General features: G+C 33.6%; 2 protein-coding genes across 2 annotated transcripts; both read right to left on the bottom strand.

The window, feature by feature from the left end:
- Positions 1 to 3733: 3733 nt before the first annotated feature.
- Positions 3734 to 5798, bottom strand: LOC138320974 (metallothionein-like). Its single transcript, XM_069264329.1, has 3 exons — positions 5146 to 5798; positions 4552 to 4674; positions 3734 to 4022 (listed from the first exon to the last, which is right to left on the bottom strand). Exons 1-3 carry the CDS (start codon positions 5153 to 5155, stop codon positions 3934 to 3936), a joined length of 222 nt encoding a protein of 73 aa, XP_069120430.1. The 5' UTR covers positions 5156 to 5798; the 3' UTR covers positions 3734 to 3933.
- Positions 5799 to 8784: 2986 nt separating this feature from the next.
- LOC138320973 (metallothionein-like) lies at positions 8785 to 11165 on the bottom strand. The gene is made up of 3 exons (XM_069264327.1): positions 11031 to 11165; positions 10483 to 10605; positions 8785 to 8948 (listed from the first exon to the last, which is right to left on the bottom strand). Exons 1-3 carry the CDS (start codon positions 11038 to 11040, stop codon positions 8860 to 8862), a joined length of 222 nt encoding a protein of 73 aa, XP_069120428.1. The 5' UTR covers positions 11041 to 11165; the 3' UTR covers positions 8785 to 8859.
- Between the last annotated feature and the right edge of the window lie 2592 nt (positions 11166 to 13757).

The following is a 13757-nucleotide window of genomic DNA, read 5'->3' as shown; positions in this document are numbered from 1 at the left end:
TGTAAATATAAGTGTCATGGCCTATATAATTAGTCGCACATCAACGTGAAACGCAGCACAGATTTAATTAATGTTGTTACTTATTATATATAATTACATTTAGGTAACTTATTCTGTGTAAAAAAGTAAAGTACATTTCATACAACCTATCCATATTTACTCTTTTCCGTTTTTGACGTGGCACAACCTTTACAATATGACCATTTAATGTTAATCTCAATCTGATTAAAACATCAGTTCATGGCTTCGTTTACAAAGTTACAGACAATGGAATTAACGAACAAGTCACAAGCAAATGATCTTAACCAGATTGATTTCATTCACTTGTTTACAAAATGGGAAGGTTTTTAAAATGATATCACGTAAAGAATCGTAATTAATTGCTAAGACAGACGTATGTATTAAGCGGGAGATTTGAAATTGTAGCTGAGATATTAAAGATCCTATAAAGCACTTCGGTGAATGTATCGTATCATAAAAATAATGTGATGTTGTACAGGTTAAATGTTAAGTAAGCTGTGCATTCCACAATATAGGTAAGGGGACACTATGGCTCCTGTTACCCTAGACTGACCACCAGACCCTAAGTTATTGATACGATGTACTTGCGGCAAAATTCTAATACCACAGTAGATATCAACCCTAGTGTGAGGCGATAAAATATACAAGCCATTTTAGTGATGTTTTGATATTTTAGAGACTGGTGACAAGTATACTGTTTTTGTCGCCTCCTGACAGACTCTAACATCTTGCTGTTAATTGAAGAAAATTATTCATAACCAAAAAATATTAAGAAAAGAGAATGGCGACAGGGATCCACTGTGTATGATGCTTTGTAGGTAATACTATGATACGACCGATTATCTAAAATTCTATCTGAACCACCGAACTCAAAAACATTGTGTAATTACTTGATCTGGAGATGATGCTACAAAAAGTAATATGGAATTAAAATCTCCTCCACCAGGAACCAGATAAATAAAACAATATACAGAGGATACAAAATAATAATAAAAATAAAGAAATGAATGATAAACATTTAAAAAAGATGGTACGTGGCATGGCAAGGATTTAAAACACAAATGTGTATTCCTTGATATTACCTTTAGACTATTAAAGGGACAATACACTCAGGCAAATTCTTTTACATAACCAAGAAGCAAAATATGGCATAAATATTGTTCTACATTTCTTATGAAACATGTAACATACAATATGGACAAATTCGACGTCATTGTTTAGTATTTTAATTAATATCGTTGAAATATCAAATCTTTGATCAATACAATTAAGCAGGTACAATATGGATGCTGTACCCATACCCGAGCCAAAGTCACGCACGTTAAACAAATAAACTACATAACCACTGAGAAGGTGATAAAATGATTTTTAGGCAAGACAATTCACCTAATAAGGTAAACACACTACTATCAGAGCGATTTGAGCAGTTCTAGACAAAAGTTGCATTACTCTACGAGCAAGGGACAGGGTTCGGCATACAAGAAGTTCGACCACAATGTGTAATGGCGGACAGCGAGCGAGTTTGAACATCTACACACATGTCACAACCATGGGCTTTTCAGGCATATCACAGTAAAACCGACTGATCTAATTTCCAAAAGAACTGATTTTTCCGATATATGTACAAATTTTAATGTCCTCGTAGACTGAATTGTCCCTATAATAAATTTTTGGAATATAGATGATTTGAAAAGGTTAAATTCAAGTCATTTAGGATTAAATGTAGTTGAGATGTTTAAGACATCACAAGTCATCAATTAAAATGATCAGAAAGTACTGTAAACCTACGTATTACAGCGGTATTTTTTAATCAATCTGGAGATTCATGCACAGTGCTAAATTTAATTATATAAAATCGTATTTCCGTACTGCCAGTATTGGACCACCGAATTGCGCTAATTTATATTCATGCTTATAAATATTCTTTTACTGTTTTTCGCATTTGCGCAAAATTTGACTGCGTTTAAATAAGTACATTTACAGTAAGACTAAAACTGAAATTGACTAATACCAAATTATTGTATATTTTCATTACAAAAAAATTCTCGACAATTGTACAATTAAGTCGATAATAAAATCTTCTTACAACTTTCTTACTTTCTGATTTAAATCAAAATTCATTTGAGAAAAATGATTAGATGCATAGGTGGTAATGAGGTAACAATATACAATAGAAGTTATATTTACCTGCCCCTTTTACAACTTCCTACACATAACTCCAACATAAATTTCAAGTGAAGTTGTGTTCAACTCTGTATATGCATAAAATAGTAAAACAAATTGCATACGTATACTGGAAGATACTGTATATATTTTCCAGCGTATCGTAAACGCTCGAAATAATGGCCGTATCGCCTTGGTAGAATTAAATAATGGTCATGGGTATAGCCCGAGGTCATTCTTTTACGATTTTTAAGGATATCTAGATTGCCAGTTACATCATTGATTGACATTAATTGGACAGGTACAAACTGGGGACTGGGTAGTCTATTGAAATGTATAACGACAAAACGATATATGTGTTATGTATTCTTATGCCTTAATTATGTATCAACTGGGAGATCTGTATTTGTAGTTAAACTATACTAGGTCCCGTAAAGCACTTCAGTGAAGTATCATCGTGACATGAGAATAATGTGATTAATACAAGGCATTACACTAGATTCGATTTTCTTGATACAGAATTCTAATACCAGATAACCCCCAGTTTGGCGCTTATTTGCAGACCTGTCGTAGAGACAAAAATAAGAATACAAACATTTAGTGGTGTTTTTAATATTCTAGAGATAATGGCCAGTCTTCTGATCCCCCTCTCTCCCCGTCCGTGTTAAAGACTCTAAAATGCTGTTAAAATATCCCGAACAGAGAATTGTGATAAGGATCTTAGTGTAATACCAGTAATATCACTTCATTGAATCTGTACGATGTAATGTTACGACAATACATATGTTTTGATACCATTCAGAAGCCCACATGAAAAATAACCCAACGCTGGTTACAAATACCACTAGCAGAGCATTGATATGCACATATCATTATAAGACGATTTTGATATCGCATCCTTTATCACCACCATACCTGCGTAGTCAATTATACAATTGTAATTAACATTAGAAGTTAAACACAGTTTTAATATTAGCCATTGTTGTTTGGAGTACTGTATCTACCACAGGGCACGAATGTCACTTAATTTATCTGTAACCGCCCAATGATTTGTTCAAGCACAAAAGAATGAACTTATTGGATAGATAATGGGGACTACGTAGTCCAATGTGCTTTACAATGGCAATAAACTTGAGTAATGCTTAAGATGACAAAATCAATTAAATCAAATTAAATTCAAAGTTCAAGTAATAATATTTTAGAAGACTTTGATTTCAGTGGATTCTTTACCAAATATTGACTTTTGAATATCGATTAGTACCTTACATCCTATTTGCACATTTCGTAATCCTTACCGTATTTGCATCAGCTAAAAGCGATATAATTGTAACAGAAACAGTCACACGACTCGTGCTTATTGAATATGAAATTTATTCCACACTTGTAAGATTTGTTCAATTTACAAGTTGGTCTCTTTTGTGATTCAAAAAATGGCTCGTGTGGAATAAATCCCATACCTAACAACCGCAGGCTGTGTAACTTCTATTTACAGGAGTTTGTGGTAATATTGATACAAGTTAAGTCATGTAAAGAAAAACCTACAAAAATATATGGTAACTATAATATATTTATTACATATTAACAACGACGGAACATTAAACTACCAATGACATATTTCCATGATATACAAACAGAGTATTTGGTCATTAATGACAACCATTGTTCAATGAATCACAACAGAATCAAATGTCCGGTTGATTATAACATGGGGTGACACATAGGCGCTGTATTTTGATGATGATTTTCTGGTTAGGATTTCGTCGGTCTGCAGGTACACGTACCAGCTGGGCACTTACAGTTGGTGTAATCAGTACAGCTTATGCCACAGACGCAGGATTCTGAAACAAATGCAGGAAAGATATACATTCGGAATTTTGCTTCCAGCCCAACGTCCAATCATTCATATTGAAGTTTGTTCTACCCTTTACAGCAGTCATCTTAATTACCAGATTATGTATTAAGACACTTTGGTTGTGTTCCATGTTAATTGGTTTTCATCTTAACCCGGTTTTAGTTCCACTTTCTTTTTTAATTCGTATTTCAAGGAAAGCCCATTACTAACATTAAAAATACCATTACACAATTCTCTATGATGAAAACTTTCGGTTTCGTTGATAGCTGACTTTGAAGTGTATTTGTTCAAATTTTGTTTTGTGAGAACGCAGTAACTTAATGTCAAAATGTAATCAAACAGTGACTGCTGATATTACGACATCACATTTATATATATATATATGGAACATATTACATTGAATTCGCAGAATACGAGCAAGAAAAACATTGTTTACAAATGATATTTGATTTTATTTCCTGAACAGATTTAAATGAAGTGATTTCAGAAATTTTCATAGGTTAAAACTGACTTACCAGAAAATGAACATCCACACTTAACTCCACATTTTGGACATTGACAAGTTCCGTCACAGGTGCAAGCAGTGACGTCACAACATGTTCCGTTCTCACAATCAGCAATCGAACAGATAGCGACACCTGTAAATCAGAAATTTTTCAATTAATGTTTGAACATAACGTGACGTCATCTCAAAATGTTTTACATGGGTATACGTTTTACTAATAAAATACGCGGAAGGGATACTGTCAAATTAGAAAAATCATAGCATTAATATTCTTATTATTAGTCAACTAGTAAAAATAATCCAAATCATTCCATAACTGATTCAGATTCTGTTGTCACTAATAAAAAAATGATGGCATTTATTTCTGACCTACACTGGAGTATTATACCGACTATAAGCAATATTATTGGCAATCATTTATCTTTATAAAGAATGATGGGAACATTAATTCAGTTGAAAAATATATACATTTAAATGAAGTTAATTTCCTTTTTTCAATAATTATATTTCAAACAACATGCAGCCACATAATATAGATATTCTAGAATCTACTTTCTTTAAAAAAATACAAGTACACATCCAGATTAAAACAAAAGAAACTTACCGTCAGACATTTTGAGCGAGATTAAATTCCTTCTTAAACCGACGAGAAATGTATATGTAAAGTGAAGTGAAGAGATACGTATTGAAGACTCACTATTTATATAAAACGGGAAAATGGGAAACCCGTGTGCAGACGATCGTTTCGTGTGCAATATAACAACATCAGAACTACAGGCCGCGTGCAAAATATTGTATTATGTACACTCCCATGGCGAATCGGATCGTGCGCAAAAGGAAAACCGTGTGCATCATAATGAGGCTATGTGAATTTATTTGTGTACAATATAATGTAGGAATAACACAGTGTATGATGACATTGTTTACATTGACCTTCTTGTCCTATTTTGTTCGTTAAACACGTAACATTGCACTGATGTATGTTTACCTATAACATTGTAATTGATAATACACTATATACACACATATGTATTCAATATACATTGTATACATGTACATGGAGGTCATATACTCTTGCTGTAAACCTATATCTATTAACATTTTATGAGAAATACATCTAAGTAGGCTGTTGAATGTGAAAGAGTGTTATATAAGAAACAAATCTCAATGCAGTATATATTTCATGTTTCTGGTGATATCCTATTCATATCTTTAGTTCCCATTATCAATGACGTCATCTACACCCTATATAATACAATATTTTATATACATGTACTATTTGTACGATAACATAGGTTATATATCCGAGACGTTAGAACCATTAACCAGACACTAAATATGAAATTAAGTTAATATCACACATATTGAATGGTTTTAAAAGTCCTTTTTATAATGTTGTGATCACACTTATAATGTATACTGTGATGCACACGACCTCACTCACTTATAACATTTACGTATATTTTGCACGCGGTTCACTCATTACATTTACGTATATTTTGCACACGGCTCACTCATTATATTTACGTATAATTTGCACACGGCTCGTAGGTCGAGATTAAGATAAATTTTCACACACGATATTTATCGTCTGAACATAACTCACGTTAACATTACAATTCCCAACTCCATATCTTTATTAAAAGGACCAGAGTTAAATTGAAAGTTATCTCACATATACCTGTACTGTGAATTTTAAACCTTACATTGATCATTTTGAAACTAGAAACAATTTAAGTAAGTCCACCTGACAAAAATAGACTATAAAAATAAATAAATAAATATATATAAATAAATAGATAAATAAATAAATATTAATAAAACAAAATAAAAAAAAAACCATATGATATGTTGTAACATTTCAACATTAAACTCTTGGAAATTGTCTCGCCTAAATATTCATAATGGGGAATTTATAGGAAGTGTTTACTTAAAGATGCTCCACCGCTAACAAATGGTATTTTTTCACTATCAAAAACAGGAGCAGACGATTTAGTATTTTTCTTCTGTTACAAAAGTTACTTGCTTTACACCATTACCACCACTGAAAAGTTTGGGCTTCTCATTTTACTTCAAGTTAAAAATTTGAAAAACATTTAATTGCATCCCGAAAAAAATCCGTGGCACTATATTCTATATGAAATGAAGTACTGATTGAACATGTACCAAAGGCGAAATAAATTATTTTATATTATTTTTTGGTGTTAATTAGGCATATATATACACAATTAAACTCAGATTATTGTTCGAATGATGAGTATCATTTATGCTCTGTCGGCGGTGGAGCATCTTTAAATACTTACAACAGAAAGAAACATTAGCCTAGATTAATTTTATTCGTGTTGTTGTATTGGTTATTCCATAATGACGTAGATTATAAAACAAACTCTTGAAATAGGGAAATACCATTGATTATTTGCACCACAAATTGTCAATTCTGGTCGCTACAACTTTTTTCAATTCACTTTCATCGACATTGGGTGTCGTTGTAGGGCAAGTCGGCATCAACATAAACGCTATGCTAGCGCTGTGTTGAAAATCGAATTTAAATGAGAGATCAACCGCATTTAAATTAATAGGTCAGCCATACGCGCTTGTATAAACACAAGGCATATATACCTTTGTGTGAAAAATCAAATTAAAAAGAACTTAGAGTAAAATTTTATCCTAATTATATTCCTTATTAGAAGATTTTGATATCAATATGGATTCTTTACAAAATCATGAATAGAATGTTAGAGTGTACCATTTTGCTGAATGTATTCCTTTACCTTATTTGCATATTCTAGTATTTCGTTATCCTGACCGTATTTCTATCAGTTAAAGGCGACATTGTGCGATAGAAACAAGTCGCATGACTCCTAACACAACCGGTAAGGCCGGTCTCTAATGTAACTTTTGAAAAATAACTTGGAATATATTCCATATCCAACAAGCACTGGCTGTACTAGTCCATATTATTAAACCTGCCTATATTATTAGGCTTTTTTATTATTTTTTTTTCCTAATATTTATATAGGCAGATTTAGCGGACTAAGGCTGTACATGTGTAACCTCTGTTTAATGTTTGGGGGCACATTTGAAAACGGGTGAAAGTCTGTATATTGTGAGAGGTCACATTGAAAACGAGATAGTAGTCCTAGATATGTGGTTGAGGTTCACAATTGAAGAAAAAGGGTGGAGTCTGTATGTTGTGGGGTCCATACTTGAAACGGAGTGAGTCGGAATATTGTTTAGGGTCACATTTGAAAACGGGAGGAGTCCTGTTTATTGTGTTTTGGGTCACAGTACAGGAAAATGGTTGGGAGTCTTGTATTCAAGTGATAATCCCCAAATTTGTATCATAAACGGCTTTCCTGATGTGGTGTTTTAATATATCATTATCACACATTCTATAATACTACACATGAGTGTTAGGCCTATAGTATTAAAAATTTTATATGCTATCAGTTACATTTTTTAGGTAAAATATAAGTCTTACATTTTGTAAACACCATTTATTATTACATGTATTGACTAGAATGTCCACATTTCCCATATTGACGTTGTAGTACATAATTGTAATACACAATTTCGTCTGCTAGAGCATTGCCAATCCATGTATTAAACTATGCCATTATATTTGCTTCGCGCATGCGCAATGCGCCACAGGTCACACTTGAAAACGGTTACAAATGAAAATGCCGCACCGGTTCCGGTCATTATTTTAGAGTGAAAGAAACTAAAAAATTCTCCCGACCCTATTTTTTTCCCACTGTAACACTAAACAGACATATCTTTTTTGTCTTACTATATAGTTTGTGTGAATATTCATACATAGACTGACCACCTGGCCCTAAATTGTTAACTTTCTCAGCAGAGTTCTTTACTACATTATCTCCCTCTAGTTTAAAAACTCAGATAGGATCAGACATGAAGTAGAGACACAAATTATCAGCCAACTTTTAGTGATTTTTTTTTCTTCAATCTTCAGATACAGGTGGGCTATTGATGGCCAGTCTTATTCACACAGTGTATATGATAGGTCATATCAATGTAATGAAAAACAAGAAAAATGTACATGGTTATAGTAACCATATTTATTAGATATTAGCAACAACGTATCACATTATTTACAACATCGAACTACCGATAACATACACATGATTTATACACAAAAAAGAGTAATTGGTCATTGTTCAAAAATAGTGTTTTACACACATGGATGAAACATGGAGATTTGCACGATTGAGGCATCAAATGCCCAGGGAATAAAATGTCCGGTTGATTATAACATGGCGTGACACATGGGCGTTGGATTATGATGATGATTTTCTGGCTAGGACTTCGTCGGTCTGCAGGTACACGTACCAACTGCACACTTACAGTTGGTGTAATCTGTACAACTTACGCCGCAAGCACAGGATTCTGAAACAAATGCACGGTTAAGATATACATTCCGTATATTTGTTACCAGCTCAAAGTCCAATTCTTCATTTTAAAGTTTGTTCTACCCTTTCACAGCCGTACGATGGCCGACAAGAGCCTGGCAAAAAGATATGAAAAAACTGTAACGCTTTTTATCATGGTACAGTTTTTTCACATGTTTGTGTACCATGAATGGTACAAAAGCATATGAAAGCATGGTACACAAAGATGTGAAAGCAGTATTTATGTTAGCAGTCACTTTTATATCTTTCTGTACCAAAACAGCGGCCGAAAACAGCCATGGTACAGAAACATGTAAAAGGCGAGAGACTCAAAGGTTACCAAGTTTGACAAATGACTTCCCGATTTAGTTGTCAACAGTTAGATTGTATACAGCTTCACGGGAAAATACCATAAAACAAATACTTTAATGTTGGAAACCATGTTTCATTTATTTATCTATATAATAGGAATGCCCACATCTTACAGGTTTTATTTAACAATCGTAGGCCCTAAGTTACACCCGAAAACTAGCAATATAGTTTTGTTTCTGTTTGTCATCAGATGTGCTTAACGACATTTTACGCTTGTTGTGACGCCCTAATCAAACCGCTGCTATTCGGGGTCAGCTTTGGTCATGGTGTTTGATAACAACATTACAATGCTCCTTTCACATCTTTGTGTACCACAGTTTCACGTGTTTTTGTACCACTGATGGGGCAAAAAGATGTGAAAGCTCAGACCCTTTCATGTGTTTTTGTACCACGCTTTCACATGTTTTTGTACCACCGATGGTACAGAAAGATGTGAAAGGTAAATCGTTTCACATGTTTATGTACCATGCTTTCACATCTTTTTGTACCATCAGTGGTACACAAAACATGTGAAAAGAAATTAGCTTTCACACCTTTTTGCCGGCTCATTTCGGCTATTGGTACATAAATATGTGAATGTAATCTGAATTTTCTCGAGATGTTTATAATCTTTCTGTACCGCACTTTCACATGTTTTTGTACCATATCGTGGTACAAAAAGATGTGAAAAAACTGTACCATGATAAAAAGCGTTACAGTTTTTTTCATATCTTTTTGTCAGGCTCTTGTCGGCCATCGTACAGCCGTCATCCTACCAGATAAAGTATTAATAAAACTTTCGTTGGGTCCCACGATAAGTAGTGTTGATGGGTTCCCCCTTCCCCCCCCGAATGATCCTTCCTACTTTCTCAATAATCAATACTGTGATGAGATCTATCGGTTTCTCAGATTTCTGAATTTTAAATGTACTTGTTCAGATTCAGTTTTTGTGATAATGCAGTTTTATATAATCATATTCGAGTCCAAGCGGAAGTGTTACATCATAATACAATCAGACAATGTCTCGACCTTTTATTACCATAACATTGCATTTGTATATTGGAGATTATATTACTCAGAATTTTAAGAATAACATTGAGTTTAAATGATCTTTGAATTTATTTCGTTTACAGATGTAAATATATTGATATAAGAATTTTTTTTAAGTTGAAGTAACTTACCAGTAGTTGAACATCCACATCTGACTCCACATTTTGGACATTGGCAAGTTCCGTCGCAGGCGCAATTAGTGACGTCACAACATGTTCCGTTTTCACAATCAGCAATCGAACAGATAGCAACACCTGTAAATCACAAATTTATCAATTACATTTTGAACATAACGTGACTCTCATTATATTAAATTAATGTGGGCGGCAGGTTTTATACGAATTAGAAAATTTTATGATTAGTGAAATGCAACTTGTATAAACATTCGATTGGAAATCGTTCTATATCATAACGGATTCAGGTTACTAGAATGTTGTCACTAATATACGTGTAACATATATCAAACATGATGGTATCTTTTCTTATCTACATAACATTGCGATTCTATCCGGATCGTTGTCAGAATGTTGAAATCTAACCTGTGAATGAGGAGATCATTTATATATTAATGAAAAATATTAATTGAAATTAATTTATTTTTCCATTGTAAATTTAACACAGTAGCCAAATACATGTAGATAATCTTTTTAAGTCATATTCGTAAAGACTATAAACTTACCGTCAGACATCTTGAGTTGGATTTAATTCCTTCGTAAACCGACGTGAAGTGTGTAGCATTTCTATTGAAGGGCCACTATTTATATAAAACGGGAAAATGTGAATTCCGTGTGCAGACGATCGTAGCGTGTGCAATGTCGTGACGACAAAACTACAGACCGCGTGCAAAATATTGTACTATATATGCACTAAATGGCCAGTCAATGAATGACAGAGGTCGTGTGCAAAAGGAAAAGCGTGTGTATTATCATAAGGCAAGAATTTATTTGTGTACAACTCTATGCAAATGATGTATGGATAGCACATTGTATGCTTGTCACACTTTCTGCATTGCCATTTCTAACCAGATTTTTATCGTTTAGAAATGGCAATGCATGTTATGGGATTTTTTAATAGAGGTCATACACTTGCTTTAGCCCCATGTTTCTATTAAAACATTATGAGAAAGAACTAAAATAGACATCTACATTGGCTGTTGAATGTGATAGAATGTTGTATAAGAAACAAATCTTAATGCAGAATATCTTTAAACATGTTTCTGAGGATAATTTTTTTTAAACAAAACTAAAGTTTCTTTCCATAATCCAATGAACAAATGGAAACAGTAGCTAGAAACAAATGTAGAAATCACATCCGTAAAATGCTACATGAGAACCTCTAAATAAAAATCGCATAATCCGTGTATTGAAGGTCAATAAATCAATAAAAAAATTAGTACAAAAGTTATAAATATTTCCCTAATTACACACCAGAAGAAACAAACGATTCAAAGTCTGCAGACGATCGAGTATTGAAAACAAATCTTCAGGCCGTGTGCAAAATATTGGGAATTATCCCAGTCAATGAATGAGAGAGGTCGTGTGCAAAAGGCAAACCGTGTGCATCATCATGAGGCTATGTGAATCAGAGATTTAAATATTTACTCATAAAATGTACCACTGTAATTGCTAACCATACACACAAATACAAATAAAGGATTATACTATCGATGTTCACATGGATTAAATGTCTGAGATACGAGAATCATAAATCAGAAATGTTATATACTGTAAACCCAAGTAATTAGTATATACACATTCAATTGTTTCAAGTCTTTTGTGTGTAATTAATTGTTAGCAATTAAAAAGATATTGTTTCAATCAATTCTCACAGCATTATCATCATCTTTTGTCATCATCATCATCATCATCATCATCATCATCGCCATCATATCATCAATGTTTTTTGTTATATTACGTAACACCTCATCACATTTACGTATACTTTTTGCACACGGCTCACTCATCACATGTATGTGTAGATTTTGCACACGGATCGTAGGCCGAGTTTTGCACACGATTTACGCTGATATTATACAACTTGACAAAAGCTAAATTGAATCAAAGTACTGTTAGTACTGCAGTCCTTAAGCTTTTGTGTTCATGCTTTTATAAGACGAAGAGCTTTAAAAATTTGGTCTGAGTTACATAATGACATGTTTTGTCATACAGGATGGCCTAGCTCCATATCAAAGTTTTTTATCAATATAAATGTCATGTTTTGCCATAAGATATTACCTTGATAAGTTTAAAGGGACATGAAGCTAAATAAACTATGTAAATTTGAGTAAAATACATATTTAAGACGTGTCAGATACCTTACTAAGTAATATATATCAGTTATTATGCAAATGTGTCAAATAAAATAATTATAATGGAAATTTCATCTTTCTGTATTTTGAACCGGCCCGGTCGAATTTTGTAACGATAGTATAGTAGTGTTGATCTTTAGTGACCTCCCACAATGCACTAGAAAACAGTGTACGTCAAAAGTCAGTCACGTGCGCGATTGGGAAAGTAGGTAAATATAAATGGATCACTGAAATGCAAGAGACGGGAGCAACTCCCCACTTTATACTTGCGTGATGTACATATGTGCATGAATGGAATGAATGGATGGGACGACACAAGTAAAAACATCAAGATTTCAACCTGAAAATATGTCAGCCAGTTACAAGACACAAATAAAAAGGAAAATTAAGGAAGAAAGATCAAGCGCTACCTGAGCTGGCACATGAGATTAAAAGACTAGTAAGACTAGAATACCCATCTGCAAACCAAGAGTCTAGACAACAGATAAGCATTGACTGCTTTATAGATGCCCTGAATGACACCGAAATGGAATGGTCTGTACATTCAAGCTATGTGCAGACCATCGAAGATGCTATGCGGATTGCACTATCTCATGAAACATTCAGGGTTTGGAGACAAAAAGGCGCAACATGCAGCATCCGTCAAATTCAGGAAGAAGACGATGATTCCATCGATAGAATCGTCAAGAAGATAGTCGAGGGAATAGATGCACTGCAGATCCAAGGGGCCCCAGCTGCTCTAAGATCAATTCATGAAGGAACGAAGTCGACAAGATTATGTTTCTTCTGTGGCATACCAGGACACAAGAAGAAGTGTCGGAAACGTCTGCAAGAGATGAGTGAACTACAAAGGGTGTCAGTGTCGGAAATGAGTCGTCATGGAGTTTAATACATACAATACAAGTTTAACTATCAACTTAGATAATTGTACATTTGTACTCGCTAACATGTACAGTAATTAGAGTGATAGAGAGTGTGATTACACATTGTGACTCTGTATCTGGAGAACCAGAATTATATGTATAAACTTGTATTGATGCGTTGAGTTATTCATCTAATAGTTGGCTAGTCAGTTGATTTGTGATCAAAACCCTATCA

The sequence above is a fragment of the Argopecten irradians genome, chromosome 4 (assembly GCF_041381155.1).
Source record: "Argopecten irradians isolate NY chromosome 4, Ai_NY, whole genome shotgun sequence".
NCBI lineage: Eukaryota > Metazoa > Mollusca > Bivalvia > Pectinida > Pectinidae > Argopecten > Argopecten irradians.
This window is presented reverse-complemented; position numbering and strand designations above follow the sequence as displayed.

Coding starts and splice junctions, on each gene's coding strand:
- LOC138320974 (XM_069264329.1), bottom strand. Junction 4,023..4,551: donor GTGTGGATGTTCATTTTCTG/GTAAGTCAGTTT, acceptor CATTTGTTTCAG/AATCCTGCGTCTGTGGCATA.
- LOC138320973 (XM_069264327.1), bottom strand. Junction 8,949..10,482: donor ATGTGGATGTTCAACTACTG/GTAAGTTACTTC, acceptor CATTTGTTTCAG/AATCCTGTGCTTGCGGCGTA.